Source organism: Gobio gobio (assembly GCF_949357685.1).
Source record: "Gobio gobio genome assembly, chromosome: 4".
NCBI lineage: Eukaryota > Metazoa > Chordata > Actinopteri > Cypriniformes > Gobionidae > Gobio > Gobio gobio.
The window spans coordinates 40,576,394-40,590,538 of record NC_137100.1 but is presented as its reverse complement, the minus strand read 5'-3'; the positions used below and the strand labels follow the sequence as shown (position 1 = coordinate 40,590,538).

General features: G+C 48.9%; 1 protein-coding gene across 1 annotated transcript in view; it reads left to right on the top strand.

The window, feature by feature from the left end:
* LOC307125513 (uncharacterized protein) overlaps positions 1–2,113 on the top strand; it is a 58,237-nt gene extending 56,124 nt beyond the window's left edge. Inside the window, exon 8 of the mRNA XM_079815389.1 lies at positions 1,417–2,113. Coding sequence (XP_079671515.1) covers positions 1,417–1,476 — 60 coding nt within the window. The 3' untranslated portion in view covers positions 1,477–2,113. The remainder of the gene's footprint in view (positions 1–1,416) is intronic.
* The last annotated feature ends 12,032 nt before the right edge of the window (positions 2,114–14,145 follow it).

Below are 14,145 nucleotides of genomic sequence, written 5' to 3'. Positions count from 1 at the left end.
CTAGAAAAGGCAGTGTCCTCACAATTATGCTCCTTTCTAGAAAGAAATGGTATCTGTGAGGATTTCTAGTCAGGATTTAGACCGTATCATAGTACTGAGACTGCTCTCATCAGAGTTACTAATTATTTACTCTTATCATTCGATCGTGGTTGTATCTCTCTTTTAGTGTTACTCGATCTTAGTGCTGCATTTGATACTATTGACCACAACATTCTTTTGAATAGACTCGAAAATTATGTTGGCATTAGTGGAATTTCCTTGGCCTGGTTTAAATCATACTTATCTGACCGTTATCAGTTTGTAGCAGTAAATGAAGAGATGTCACACCGATCACAAGTTCAGTATGGAGTACCACAGGGCTCAGTGCTAGGACCATTGCTTTTCACCCTGTAAATGCTACCACTTTGAGATATCATTAGGAAGCATGGCATTAGTTTTCATTGTTATGCTCACGATACTCAGCTCTATATTTCTTCATGCCCTGACAGAACTTACCAATTCACAAGATTAACGGAATGCATAGCTGATATAAAAAATTGGATGACTAGTAATATCCTGCAACTTAATTCAGAAAAAACTGATTTTTTAATTATTGGACAAAAAACTCCACAAGCAGTAACCTAGAATAATGTCTAACACTTGATGGCTGCTCTGTCAAGTGCTCCTGAGTGTGCTCTTTGATACCAATCTTTCATTTGAAAGCCACGTTTCTAGCATCTGTAAAACTGTATTCTACCATCTTAAAAATATATCTAAATTACAGCACATGCTTTCAATGCAAAATGCTGAACAATTAGTTAATGTGTTCATGACCTCAAAGCTGGATTATTGTAATGCTCTACTGGGTGGTTGCCCTGCTCGTTTAATAAATAAATTGCAGCTGGTCCAAAACAGAGTAGCTCGAGTTCTTACTAGAACCAGGAAGTGTGACCATATTAGGCCAGTTCTGTCAACACTGCACTGGCTCCCTATTAAACATTGCATACATTTTAAAATCTTGCTTATTACTTACAAAGCACTTAATGCCTTAGTTCCCCAGTACTTGAGCAAGCTCTTAACGTATTATACTCCATCACCTCTATTGCAGTCTCACAATTCTGGCCAGTTAATAATACCTAGAATATCAAAATCAACTGCAGGCGGTCAATCCTTTTCCTATTTAGCACCTAAACTCTGGAACAGTCTTCCTAGCATTGTTCGGGAAGCAGACACACTCTGTCAGTTTAAATCTAAACTAAAAACACATCTCTTTACTATGGCATACACATAAAACATTTTTAATTTATATTATTCAAATCAGTTAAATGATTGGTTGGCTGCATTAACTAGTTCAGCCGGAACCAGGAACACTTCCCATAACACCTGATGTACTCGTTACATCATAAAAATAATGTTAGTCATTCTGTTTATCCCAAGGTTTACGGCAGTCAGCCGGATCCAGGCCGTATCCAGATCAGATGGTGGACCTGCGCCTAGAAATGACCAGCGCATCCCTGAAGTGTCTGCAGAGACCGTGTCAATTAGACTCCCCCCTGAAATAGCCTCATCAACACGACATCCTCAATAAACCCGTCTCTGGCGTGATGACTCCGATCTTTCGAATATTCCTATCTAATAAATGTCTCATCGACTCGACATCCTCAATAAACCTGTCTCCGGCGTGATGACTTCGATCTTTCGAACATTCCGATCTATGACTTCTGACCTGTAATGTTGCCAGAATCATAATCATATACTGTTTGTTCTTTGGCCAGAGGAGAACTGGCACCCCGATTGAGCCTGGTTTCTCCCAAAAAAAAAATGTTTCTCCATTATGCCACCTGATGGTGTTTTGGTTCCTTGCCACCATCACCTTTGGCTTGCTTAGTTGGGTACACTAAATATTCGACTAACTATTCAAATACATTTTCAACTAAATTACTGATCTGCCCGCATTGTCACTATATGACAATTTAAATGAGCTGGATGACATCACCGTTTTCTCCAGAGCGGTTGTACAGCCAAATCAAATTCTGTTGCATTATTTTCCTGTTCAACACTGTGAAGCTGCTTTGAAACAATCGGCATTGTAAAAAGCGCTATATAAATAAAGGTGACTTGACTTGACAAATGCATCACTTTGCTTCAGAAGACCTTTATTAACCCCCGGAGCCATGTGGAGCACTTTTATGATGAATACATTCACTTTTATGGAACAGAAACAACCATTCACTGCCATTATAACGCTGGGAAGAACCAGGACATTTTTTAACCCTTTTAAGACCTAAGGGTATTTTTACAATTAATTTTCCGCCTGGTGTTATTTACTAAAAAAGCTTGTAAAACATCAACCCTCTTGTGCACAGACAATTGACACACCTCTTTTTTTTTTAAGACAAGTTGCACTGTCAGTATATTTGTGTTGCATTGATGTTACCTAAATGTAAAATAAGTTATGGGACCATAAAGACAAATGAAAACATAAAACGGAAATTGAATCACTTAAATATTTATTGAAAACACACACAAATAAATAAAAGCTAAGCATATTTCCTCTGGAAAACAGTTTGTTCAAGTCTTTGGAGTCCTGGAACTCAGGAATAAACATGATAACTTGTACAGAACCAAAACTATTTACATTTTTCCAAAAAAAGTCCAGGCGCTTTTGGCCTCTTTGGATTTTTGATATTTACTGGTGCCAAGCCTCAAAACAGTTCCTATCAGGAACTTCTCCTCAAACTTTCTTCTCAAACTTTTTCCTCAAACTTTCTCCACAAAACTGCAGCGCGTGTCTCTCTCTCTCTCTCCTCAACACTAGCCGTGCGTCTCTATCTCTCTACAATAACAGAGCTGTGGTTCATGCGTAATGACGCACACCAACGTGGATGACGGATCAGCCTGTCATTGGTCAAACCCTCATCCAAAATGGCAGCTAGCATCGCGCTAGCGGCAAAAATGACGGAAAATTTATAAATTATGGACATCAAGTGGATATATCTTGGATGTAAGCGTTTTGATTTATTGCTGAACAACTCCAAAAAGATGCACATGTTCCAGGCTGGATAGAAAACCTTCTGTAAAGGCTACAAAGACACCAAAGACACCCCCGTGATGGCTAGGTCGTTAGCTTTCTGCTGGAAAAAAACAGTAAGAAAATCGATAAAAGTTTCATGAAATAATATAGATATTTATCGGAGGTGCCGTGTGACGTCGTGGGCGATGCCGTCGGGCTCTGAGGGTTAAAGGTCCCGTTTTTCGTGTTTTTTTGAAGCTTTGATTGTGTTTACAGTGTGCAATATAACATGTGTTCATGTTTCATGTGTAAAAAACACAGTATTTTTCACACAATTTACTTATCTGTATACCGCTGTTTTCACTGTCCTCAAAACGGCCTGAGAATTTCCTCGTTCTATGAAGTCCCTCCTTCAGAAATACGTAATGAGTTCTGATTGTGTCAGCGGTTCCCGTGTTGTGATTCAACAGCAGCTTACCGCACGTTGCCCGGGAAGGTCACGCCTCTTACCATAACGGGGAGATGAACGAGCTCAAACTACAGCCCCTGAAGGCCAAACAAAGGTGATTTGACTCCGGGATGAAAATAACAGCGTCTGAACGACATGGCGACAAACGCAACCGAACCGAACCGAACCGAACGCAACACTTCTTCTTCTCCACGAGGGAGCAACAAGACCACGCCCCCCTTTTTCGCGTATTCTTGTGGGCGGGAGGTTAGTCAACAAACTGTTCTACTGACGTAATTAAAGCAGATTGTAGTCCAAACCGGCCGTTCGCTGTAGGCTTTGAAAGGCAACTTCTGTTAAATAAAATATCTCGCTTGGCATTGAACTTTGAGCTTTATAATTTTACAGGTATTATTTATGCTCTAACAGCAACATTACACACTAACTAAAGTTTGAAAAATGGGATCACGAAGAACAGGCCCTTTAATGTAACTCCGATTGTATTAGTCTGAAAGAAGAATGTCATATAACGTAGACTAACCATGTTCCGTACACAACGATGTTCCGTACAGATGAACTTTTACCGCTGATCGCTGGGTAAATACTTCCTGGTCATACATAAACTATATATCTGTGTCATCGTCATTTCTCCCTCTTTCACATCCGATCAAGACAGAGCCCCTACCGCCGTTTGTTCCAGTGAGATTTCAGGAAATTTGCATGGTGCGCCCACTGCGCTTGAAATTGGACGGTGGGGAAGCTGCACGTCAGAGTGCAGCTTGTGTGGGGAGATGACTAGAGCAGCGAAAATGTACATTTTGATTTAATTCATGCTTCTCAGAGTATTACAGTCTATTAAATGAATATTATGTCATCACAAATTGTTAAATATATGACCTTTTGTTGAATAAATGCTTTTAAATGGGATTTTTTAAACGTTAAATTTCAGGCGATGACCGCTTGGCGCCACTCAGGTTGAGACAGGCAGAGTTTTGAAGTTTACACATTTGTTTATCATTAAAAAAAAGTAATCAATGCACATTGTTTGCCCTTCTTTGTCTTCAGAAATATTTGGTAATATTATTCCGCAATGTTTCACATGGTTCATGCTTAACTCACATGCCATAATTAATATCACGACGATCATGCGTAGCTCGCATGGTTCACTTATTGAACCTGCAATTAACTTACATTTTAACCAAATAAAAAGTTATTCACCTTTATTATTCATTTAAATTATGTTTTCTTTAGTTAAAATAAACACACAGCTCACAATTTATCAGATAAATGTCACTTTTCGCAGTTGAAATCAAGGTATTCGCTCTGTACGGAACATCATTGTAACCTGTACGGAACACCGTTAACGCTCATCATCTTCCGTACACCAGCGGAGGAGGTACTTTTCCCCACTTTTCTCAAATATTATTGGTCCAAAAGACATCTATGACACCCAGACCAGTACAACTATCCCTTGTCTTTGCTCATAAATAATTTCCGTATACAGTTACACAACATTAAACTTCAGATTACATGATGAGACTTGGGTGTAAAAATAAACAACCTACAGTATATGTGGCACACATTTTTGTGGCAAACAGCTGATAACAGCTCATAACACGATAAAGCAGAGATCATCTCTCCTGTATTTTTGATAGTTTAGAGGGCATACTGTGACTTAAAGCAGTCCGAAAGGACCATGTGTGTTTCACTAACTGGAATGGCAATGGGATTTTTCAGCATCTAAACTCATGTTGCCATTTAAGAAAGTCCTGATAGATAATTAAAAATATAAAATCACCAGATATGAATCTTGAGATATGGAAAAGCATATTAAGGAGGCTGAAATTACAGCTTGGTTAACTGAAAGGTCAGGCTAAAGGGGATGTCTCTGAGTATTTGCATGAGATAAGCTTGCCAGCAGGATAGGGGGAAGGTAGCTGCCTCTAAATCAGTCCATCAAATGAAAACGTTATTCATATAAGCTTGAAAGATTGGAAAATCTACACCAAAACCTAATCCTAACCCTAAGAACATGTAGCTTATTAGTATTACTCTGTACTTAAATGTATAATTATACTGTAACGAGGATACTTAAAAATAAAGTGTAACTGAAAATCCTCCTCCAGTAGGCTTTTAGAAGTGACATTACTCACAGTTAGTAGTCCTAGAGGAAGGCAAAAAGGGTTGCCAGTGAGAGGATGGTTGTGGTGACCCTTTGTACTTTTAAATGAAAAAGAATAAGTACCTTTCAGGTGTCTGACATATAGTGGTGCAGTGCAGGTATGAAGTCAGAACCCGGAAGTCTAATTTGCCGCTGGTTCCTTTGAGATTTTCCTATGGAGTTTTTAGATTTATGTGTAATATAAAACCTGTGGTAAACATAACGTTGACGTTTTGTTCTGCATCATAAATCACACACACCCATAACCAAAATGAAGCAGATATCTTCATTTTTGAAAAGGGTGTTTTTAATAAGTAATTAGATAAGACAGCTTGGGGTGTGAGTGTGTGTTGTTTAGGTTGTTTTCTAGATTATCATTACATCTTTTATTTGTATTTTAAAATCACGTTACAATGTGAGTATTGTGGCAGGGTGAAGAATCACGCAACACAGGACTAGTGAGAAGCCCCCGGAGGGTGGGTTTATTTGCACAAAGTCTGAACAAACGTGGTGATAATGAAGTGCTGGTGCGCGGTGCTTCGTGTCTCCTCTGGTGCAGGGTGGCTCGCGGTGACGTCAGTGAGACGGTGTGGCCGGAGTGTCACAGGCTGCTGTCTGAGAGAGAGAGAGAAGTGTTAGCGCTTTGTTGGAGTGGAGTTGGTGCTCAAACTGGTGTCCCATGGTGCTGTGTTTTAAAGGCTGTGGTGATCGCCTGCAGCTGTGCGGATCCGGGCTGTGCTGAGTGGCTGCAGGTGATCCGTGTTTGTTGCCAGGGCGACGCTGACGAGAGCTCGGGAGACTTGTCACACCCCCCCCCCCCCAAGCGTCGCGCTGGTCCTGTAACGAGAGTTACACACATACACCGGGGAACATAGGGGTGGGCGGGGAGTGCGCCCTGACAGACCTGCGTAAGCCGACCACAGCCTGGAGAGTCCGTCGGCGTTGGAGTTGGCCGTCCCGGCCCGATGTACCACCGTGAAATGGAAGTCCTGGAGCGCCAGGAACCACCGCGTCACTCTGGCGTTGGTGTCCTTAGCGCGGGCCATCCACTGTAGCGGGGCGTGATCCGTCATCAGAGTGAAGCGGCGTCCCAGCAGGTAGTAGCGGAGCTCCAGGACTGCCCACTTGATGGCCAGGGCTTCCTTCTCCACCGCCGCATACCTGGTTTCGGCTGGGGTCAACTTACGGCTGATGTATATGACGGGATGCTCCTCTCCCTCCTGGACCTGGGAAAGGACCGCCCCCAGGCCCGTATCGGAGGCGTCCGTCTGCAGCAGGAAGGGGCAGTTGAAGTCGGGCGCCCTCAAGACCGGCTCCGTGGTCAGGGCGGTCTTGATATCCCGGAAGGTCCTGTCCAGAGCGCTGTCCCAATTTACCTTCTCCGGCTGCCCCTTCCTGGTCCGGTCTGTCAAGGGAGATGCTAGGGTGGAGAAGTTAGGGATAAAGCAGCGATAATATCCCGCCAACCCCAAAAAGGCTCGTACCTGGGTCTTGGTCTCCGGGCGAGGTGCTGACAGGATGGCGTCGACTTTTTTTCTCTGGGGCTGGATGAGCCCTTGACCCACCCGGAAACCCAGGTACTGAGCCTCGGCGAGGGCAAGATGGCATTTCCGGGGGTTGGCGGTCAGTCCAGCCCGTCGGAGTTCCAGGAGCACCCTCCGCAGCCGCTCCAGGTGGTCCTGCCAGGTCTCGGAGTGGATGACTACATCGTCGAGGTAGGCCGCCGCATACGCTTGGTGGGGCCGGAGTAAGATGTCCATCATCCGTTGGAAGGTAGCGGGGGCCCCGTGCAGGCCGAAGGGGAGGGTCCGGTATTGCCAGTGCCCACTAGGAGTTGAAAACGCCGTCTTCTCTTTGGCAGAGTTTGTCAGGGGGACCTGCCAGTACCCCTTGGTGAGATCAAGCGTCGAGATGTACCGGGCCCTCCCCAAGCGCTCCAACAGCTCGTCTACACGGGGCATCGGGTAGCCATCGAACTCCGAGACCTCGTTGAGTCGGCGAAAGTCATTGCAGAAGTGGAGTGTGCCATCCGGCTTCGGCACCATGACGATGGGGCTGGACCAGGCGCTGCGAGATGGTTCGATTACCCCTAACTTGAGCATCTCACAAATCTCATCCTCAATGGCCTGTCTCCGAGCCTCGGGGACCCGATAGGGCCGCTGCCTTACGACGAGTCCGGGTGGTGTGCGAATGTCGTGCTGGATGACGTTGGTCTGCCCGGGACGGGTGGAGAACACATCAGAGAACTGACGGACAGATGGTTCAGCTCGGTCTTCTGGGTGGCGGACAGCTGTTCTCCCACGTCCACCACCGGGGGTTCGACCGAGGCCAGAGCCGTGAGCTGGTCCGGGGTCCCCACCCACCTCCTTAGAAGGTTGATATGGTACAACTGTTCTTCACGCCGCCTACCCGGCTGGCGCAACCGGTAGTTGACAGGACCAACTCGCTCAACGACAGTGTAGGGACCCTGCCAGGTCGCGAGGAACTTGCATGCTGAGGTGGGGACCAGCAGCATGACTCTGTCGCCCGGTCGGAACTCACGTGGTTGGGCCGCCCGGTTGTAGTGTTGCTGTTGGGACCGCTGGGCCTTCGTGAGGTGTTCCCGGACTAATGGCATGACCCTCTCGATCCGCTCACGCATTTCCCTCACATGCTCGATGGCGGAGCGGAGAGGGGTCGGCTGCTGCTGCTCCCAGGCTTCTCGGGCCACGTCCAGGAGGCCTCTTGGCTGACGACCGAAGAGCAGCTCGAACGGGGTGAACCCGGTAGAGGGTTGGGGCACCTCTCGGACTCCGAACAGGACGTAGGGCAGCATCAGGTCCCAGTCTTTCCGGTCTTCGGCTGCCACCCGCCGGAGCATCTGCTTCAGGGTTTGGTTAAACCGCTCCACAAGGCCGTCCGTCTGGGGATGGTACACGTTGGTCCGGAGCTGTTTTACCTGCAGCAGCCGACAGAGGTCAGCCATTAGCCGGGACATGAAGGGGGTCCCTTGGTCCGTCAGTATCTCCGCTGGGATGCCGACTTGGGTGCAGAGGAGGAAGAGTTCCTTGGCGATGTTCTTTGCCGTTGCCTTCTTCAAGGGAATGGCCTCTGGATACCGGGTGGCGTAGTCGACGATCACCAGGATGTGTTCATGTCCTCGGGCAGACTTAGGCAACGGCCCCACCAGGTCCATTCCAATCCGTTCGAAAGGTACCCCGATGATGGGAAGCGGAATGAGTGGACTGGGGGGAGGAGCTCGTGGCGCGGTTCTTTGGCAGGGGGGACAGGCTTGGCAGAACCGCTTCACGTCTCCATCCAAGCCCGGCCAGTGGAAACGGTCCCGGATGCGTTGGATGGTGTTGGCGGCCCCCAGGTGGCCGGCCATTGGATGGCTATGGGCCAGCTCCATGACCATTTCCACCTTTGGCTTGGGAACCACGAGCAGCTCTTTTACCTCCCCCCTCCGCTGGGCGACACAGTACAACAGGCCACTCTTCACGACGAAGTGCGGGAGAGGATGGGGCGCTGGCTGGTGGTCCTGACCATCTACCGTTCGGACTTGTGACCAACAATTCTTCAGTCGGTCGTCCTCCGGCTGGGCCTTCGCTAAGGAGCCCCCTCCCTGGACCTGTTGAAAGACATCAAGGAACACGTTAGAATCCTGGGAGGGGGACTCACCATCTCTCCCGCTGTCCGACGCCAGCAGGGCGGTTCTCCGTCGGCTGCGGCGACTTCGGTGGCGGCTCCCGGCCTGGCTGGCTGGCTGCGTGGTGGCTCGAAGAAGCTCTTCGAACCCCGGCCAGTCCCGTCCAAGAAGCACAGGAAGAGGCAGATCCTTCACAACGCCCACTTCGACCGGCCAGGCGCCGGGGCCAGCAGAAATCGTCACTCGCCGTGCCGGGACGTGACGAGTGTCGCCGTGAACGCAGGTGATAGGCAGCTGGGCTTTGGAAGTCTTCTGTGGCGGTAGGACGGTGGCTTGGACGAGACTGACCGAGCTTCCGGAATCCAGGAGGGCCAGTACTGATCGTCCATTGACTTTAACTTCCGCCCGCGGGGCGGGTCTTGATGTAGGCTGCAGCCAGCCAACCACGTGCGTGCTGGCGGGGCAGGTTCCTCAGTGGGCATCGGCTCGTCGACGGGGCCGGAAGCCGCTGGCCTGTGTACTGGTCGCGGGGTACCTTCCGGCGTGCGTCGCTCCTGGACCACCCTCCGAGGGAAGGACGGCGCTCGCTCCCCGGGCTCGCGGTGGATCGCCGCCTCCACCAGCTCGATGGCCTCGACGAGCTCGCCGATGGAGGTTGGGTTCGTCATTCCCACCGCGCGTCGCGCCTGCGGTGGGAGAGCTCGGAGCATCCGATCGATCGTCACCCGTTCCGCAACATGACCCGCGGTGGGGGTTCCCTCGAGCAACCAGTGACGAACAAGCCGCGAGAGCTCGGCGGCTTGGGCGCGGGCTGGGCGTCGTGGCTTGAACTCCCACTCGTGGAATAACTGGCCGGCCGAAATGGCGGATACCCCGAGGCGTCCGAGGATCTCTTTCTTTAACTCATCATAATTACCAGCGCTTTCAGCGGGAAGGGAAAAATACGCTCGTTGCGCCTCACCGGTCAGCAAGGGACCCAGCAGCCGCGCCCACTCGTCGCGATCCCAGTTCTCCCGTACCGCTGTATTCTCGAACATCCGCAGGAAGAGTTCAACGTCATCTTGGGAGGTTAGTTTCGGCAGTACCTGGGTTACTCGGACGCGGGGGTCAGGAAGCGGAACGTGGTGAGCGGCGGAGAGGCGGAGGGCGGCGAATTCTTCTTCCACCTTTTCCTGACGAGTCGCTAGGTGTTCGGCGATCTGTTGTTGCCTTATACTCACTTCCGTCAGGCATTTGAGCAGGTCTTCCATGACGGGGAGGAGCGCCGCCCTTTTCCGGGTTCTCGTGAGTTAACTGTGGGGAACAGGGAAAAAAAAAACTAAGTGAAAGTTCGGGGATGGTTGGTGATTCTTCACGCTCTTGCCCGCATTCTCCACCACTGTGGCAGGGTGAAGAATCACGCAACACAGGACTAGTGAGAAGCCCCCGGAGGGTGGGTTTATTTGCACAAAGTCTGAACAAACGTGGTGATAATGAAGTGCTGGTGCGCGGTGCTTCGTGTCTCCTCTGGTGCAGGGTGGCTCGCGGTGACGTCAGTGAGACGGTGTGGCCGGAGTGTCACAGGCTGCTGTCTGAGAGAGAGAGAGAAGTGTTAGCGCTTTGTTGGAGTGGAGTTGGTGCTCAAACTGGTGTCCCATGGTGCTGTGTTTTAAAGGCTGTGGTGATCGCCTGCAGCTGTGCGGATCCGGGCTGTGCTGAGTGGCTGCAGGTGATCCGTGTTTGTTGCCAGGGCGACGCTGACGAGAGCTCGGGAGACTTGTCACAGTATCGAATATGAAATATCAGTGTAACAATGTTCTCTGTGTAATGAAGGAAGGAGACAGGGTCGGCTTGCTGGGGCTCATGTGTTTATTTAAAATCTCTCTGTATACAAAACAAAAGGGCGCTATCCGCGTGTTCAACTCAAGTTCAGTCTCTCTGTATAACGATAACAGGTGCGTTCTCCAGAGCTTTCTCCCACGGCCACACAAGTCCTCAGCTGCTCTTTCTCCCCCCTTGCCACAATCAGGCTTTTGAGGAACGTTTATTTGTCAATCATCATTGTATCGCATTGCATTATATGCCCCCCCCCCCCCCCCCCCCCCAATAAAAACTAGAAAACCGAACTCATTTAAATATCATTTTACCAAGACATACTTTTAGGAGATATATAGTGATATCTGATATGTGTATTTTATATGTAGTCTGCAATATTGTTATAAAGGTCTAATAGAGTTAAACTAGATTAAAAAGTTTGTGGACGAACTTTGATGTGGGTTTGATAAAGCCTAGTTGGAAGGTTTTAAGGCAATGCTGTCTATCAGACAGACAAATACATAGATTGCTAGGGTGTTCCGTGTGGTTTCAAGGGCATTGCTACATGGTTGCTATGGTGTTGCTAGGGTGTACAGTGTGGTTTCAAGGGTGTTTCTGCATTGTTGCTAGCGTGTTCGGTGTGGTTTCAAGAGCATTGGTAAACGGTTGCTAGGGTATTGCTAGGGTGTTCAGTGTGATTTCAAGGTCGTTGCTACACGGTTGCTAGGGTGTTCAGTGTGGTTTCAAGGGCATTGCTACATGGTTTCTATGGTGTTGTTAGGGTGTACAGTGTGGATTCAAGGGCATTGCTACATGGTTGCTAGGGTTTTCAGAGTGGTTTCAAGGGCATTGCTACATGGTTGCTAGGGTGTTCAGTGTGGTTTAAAAGGCATTGCTACATGGTTGTTAGGGTGTTCATTAAATTTTTCTAAAATTTTCAACTAAATATCCAAATAAATATAATTATTAAACTAAATTAACCATATAAACTAAATTACTGATCTAATTGGTAATTACTGATCTAAAGCCCACACTGTCACTGTATGATAATTGAAATGAACTGATGAGATCACCGTTTTCTCCGGAATGGCTATACGGCTGAATAAAATTCTGTTGCATTATTTTCCTGTTTAACACTGTAAAGCTGCTTTGAAAACAATGTGGTTTCAACAGTGATGTTGCTACACGGTTGTTAGGGTGATGCTAGGGTGTTAAGTGTGGTTTCAAGAGTGTTGTTACACGATTGCTAGGGTGTTCAGTGTGGTTTCAAGGGTGTTGCTAAGGGTTCCAGTGGTGTTTCAAGAGCGTTGCTACACAGTTGCTAGTAGTGCCAATATGGCACTGGTACCTATATAACGTCTCGGTTACGGATGTAACCCTCGTTCCCTGAGGAGGGAACGGAGACGTAACGTTAGTGACTAACGAATGGGGGTTTCGCTAGAAGCCTATTATCTTCGAGCTTTAAGAAAACGCCCAATGGCGTGCCAATGCCATGGGGCATGCGGAATTTGCATACGTAACTCCGCTTCACCGTGTGAGTATAAAAGGAAGTACGTGGCAATATCGCATTATGTTACCTGCTTGAGGAGCCAAGACTGAACTCCTGCGTTCCAGGTAGCACAGCTGACGTGGCAACGGGACGTTACGTCTCCGTTCCCTCCTCAGGGAACGTGGGTTACATCCATAACCGAGACGTTCCCTTTCGTTCAGTCACTACGACGTAACGTTAGTGACTAACGAATGGGGGTCCCAATATAATCCCGCCACTCAGCTGTCTTCCAGTGCCCTGCGTAAGTGTAAGTACCCTGTTGTAAGACTAGTACGGACGAAGGACTCCCACTTATCACAGGAATACCAAGGTACACTGGGAAGCATATCCCAGTGAGGGAATGCGAAGATGCCTACCCGTGGGGAGGACTTAAGAGTACACATATGACCCGCTAAGGGCTGCATATGGGAAAACTCTAGGGTACCAGCTGAAGGTGGATTTTTAACCCTGGAGGTGGCGGGGACACGCCAGGGAAGAAACCCGCTCACTGCGGAGGCTTACGGTGAAATACACGTGTGGGGGTCGCCGGAGGGGAACCTTGCACACGGGGCACCTGGCCGGACACGAGGGTCTGGGCTCGCTAGAGGGCAGACACACAGGTATCGGCGTAAGCAGTGCTGGAGGAACTCAGGGCTCTCGTGGAGCTCACCTGAGGAAAATATCGCACGTATCCAGTCCGAGGAGTGGAGTGGTGAGCAAGCGAAGACACCTGAGCCTAGCCCATTACCGGCCCCTCGGGGGGGGGGGGGGGGAGTACATAGTCGGACACTGGCTCCACTCGGAGATTGTAGAATCTGGCGAATGTGTTAGGTGTCGCCCAGCCTGCAGCTCTGCAGATGTCTGTTAGCGAGGCGCAATGCGCTAAAGCCCAAGAGGAGGCGACACTCCGAGTGGAGTGTGCCCTCACACCAAGGGGACATGGTCGACCTTGCTGTTGGTAAGCCAAAACAATGGTGTCCACTATCCAGTGAGACAGCCTTTGCTTTGAGAGAGCACTTCCCTTCCGCTCTCCACCATAACAGACAAAGAGCTGGACTGAGGTCCTGAAACACTGCGTCATGTCTACGTAGGCGCGGAGAGCACGTACTGGACAGAGCAGTGCCAAGGCTGGGTCTGCCTCCTCCAAAGGCAGCGCTTGCAGGTTCACCACCTGGTCTTTGAACGGAGTGGTGGGAACCTTGGGCACATATCCAGGCCGGGGTCTCAGGATCACGTGAGAGTAGCCGGCCCGAAGTCCAGGCACGCTTCGTCAACCAAAAATGCTTGCAGGTCCCCGACCCTCTTAAGGGAGGCCAATGCGGTCAGCAGAGCCGCCTTCATCGACAGGAACTTAATATCGACCGACCGCAAAGGCTCAAAGGGAGGCCTCTGCAGAGCACTTAGAACTACTGAGAGGTCCCAAGAGGGTACGAGAGGAGAGCGAGGAGGATTCAGTCTCCTCGCCCCCCTCAGGAACCTGATGACCAGGTCGTGCTGACTTACCTTTTTGTTCTCCAAAAGATCGTGGTGGGCAGATATTGCGGCCACATAAACTTTGAGGGTGGAGGGAGACAGCCTTCGCTCCAACCCCTCT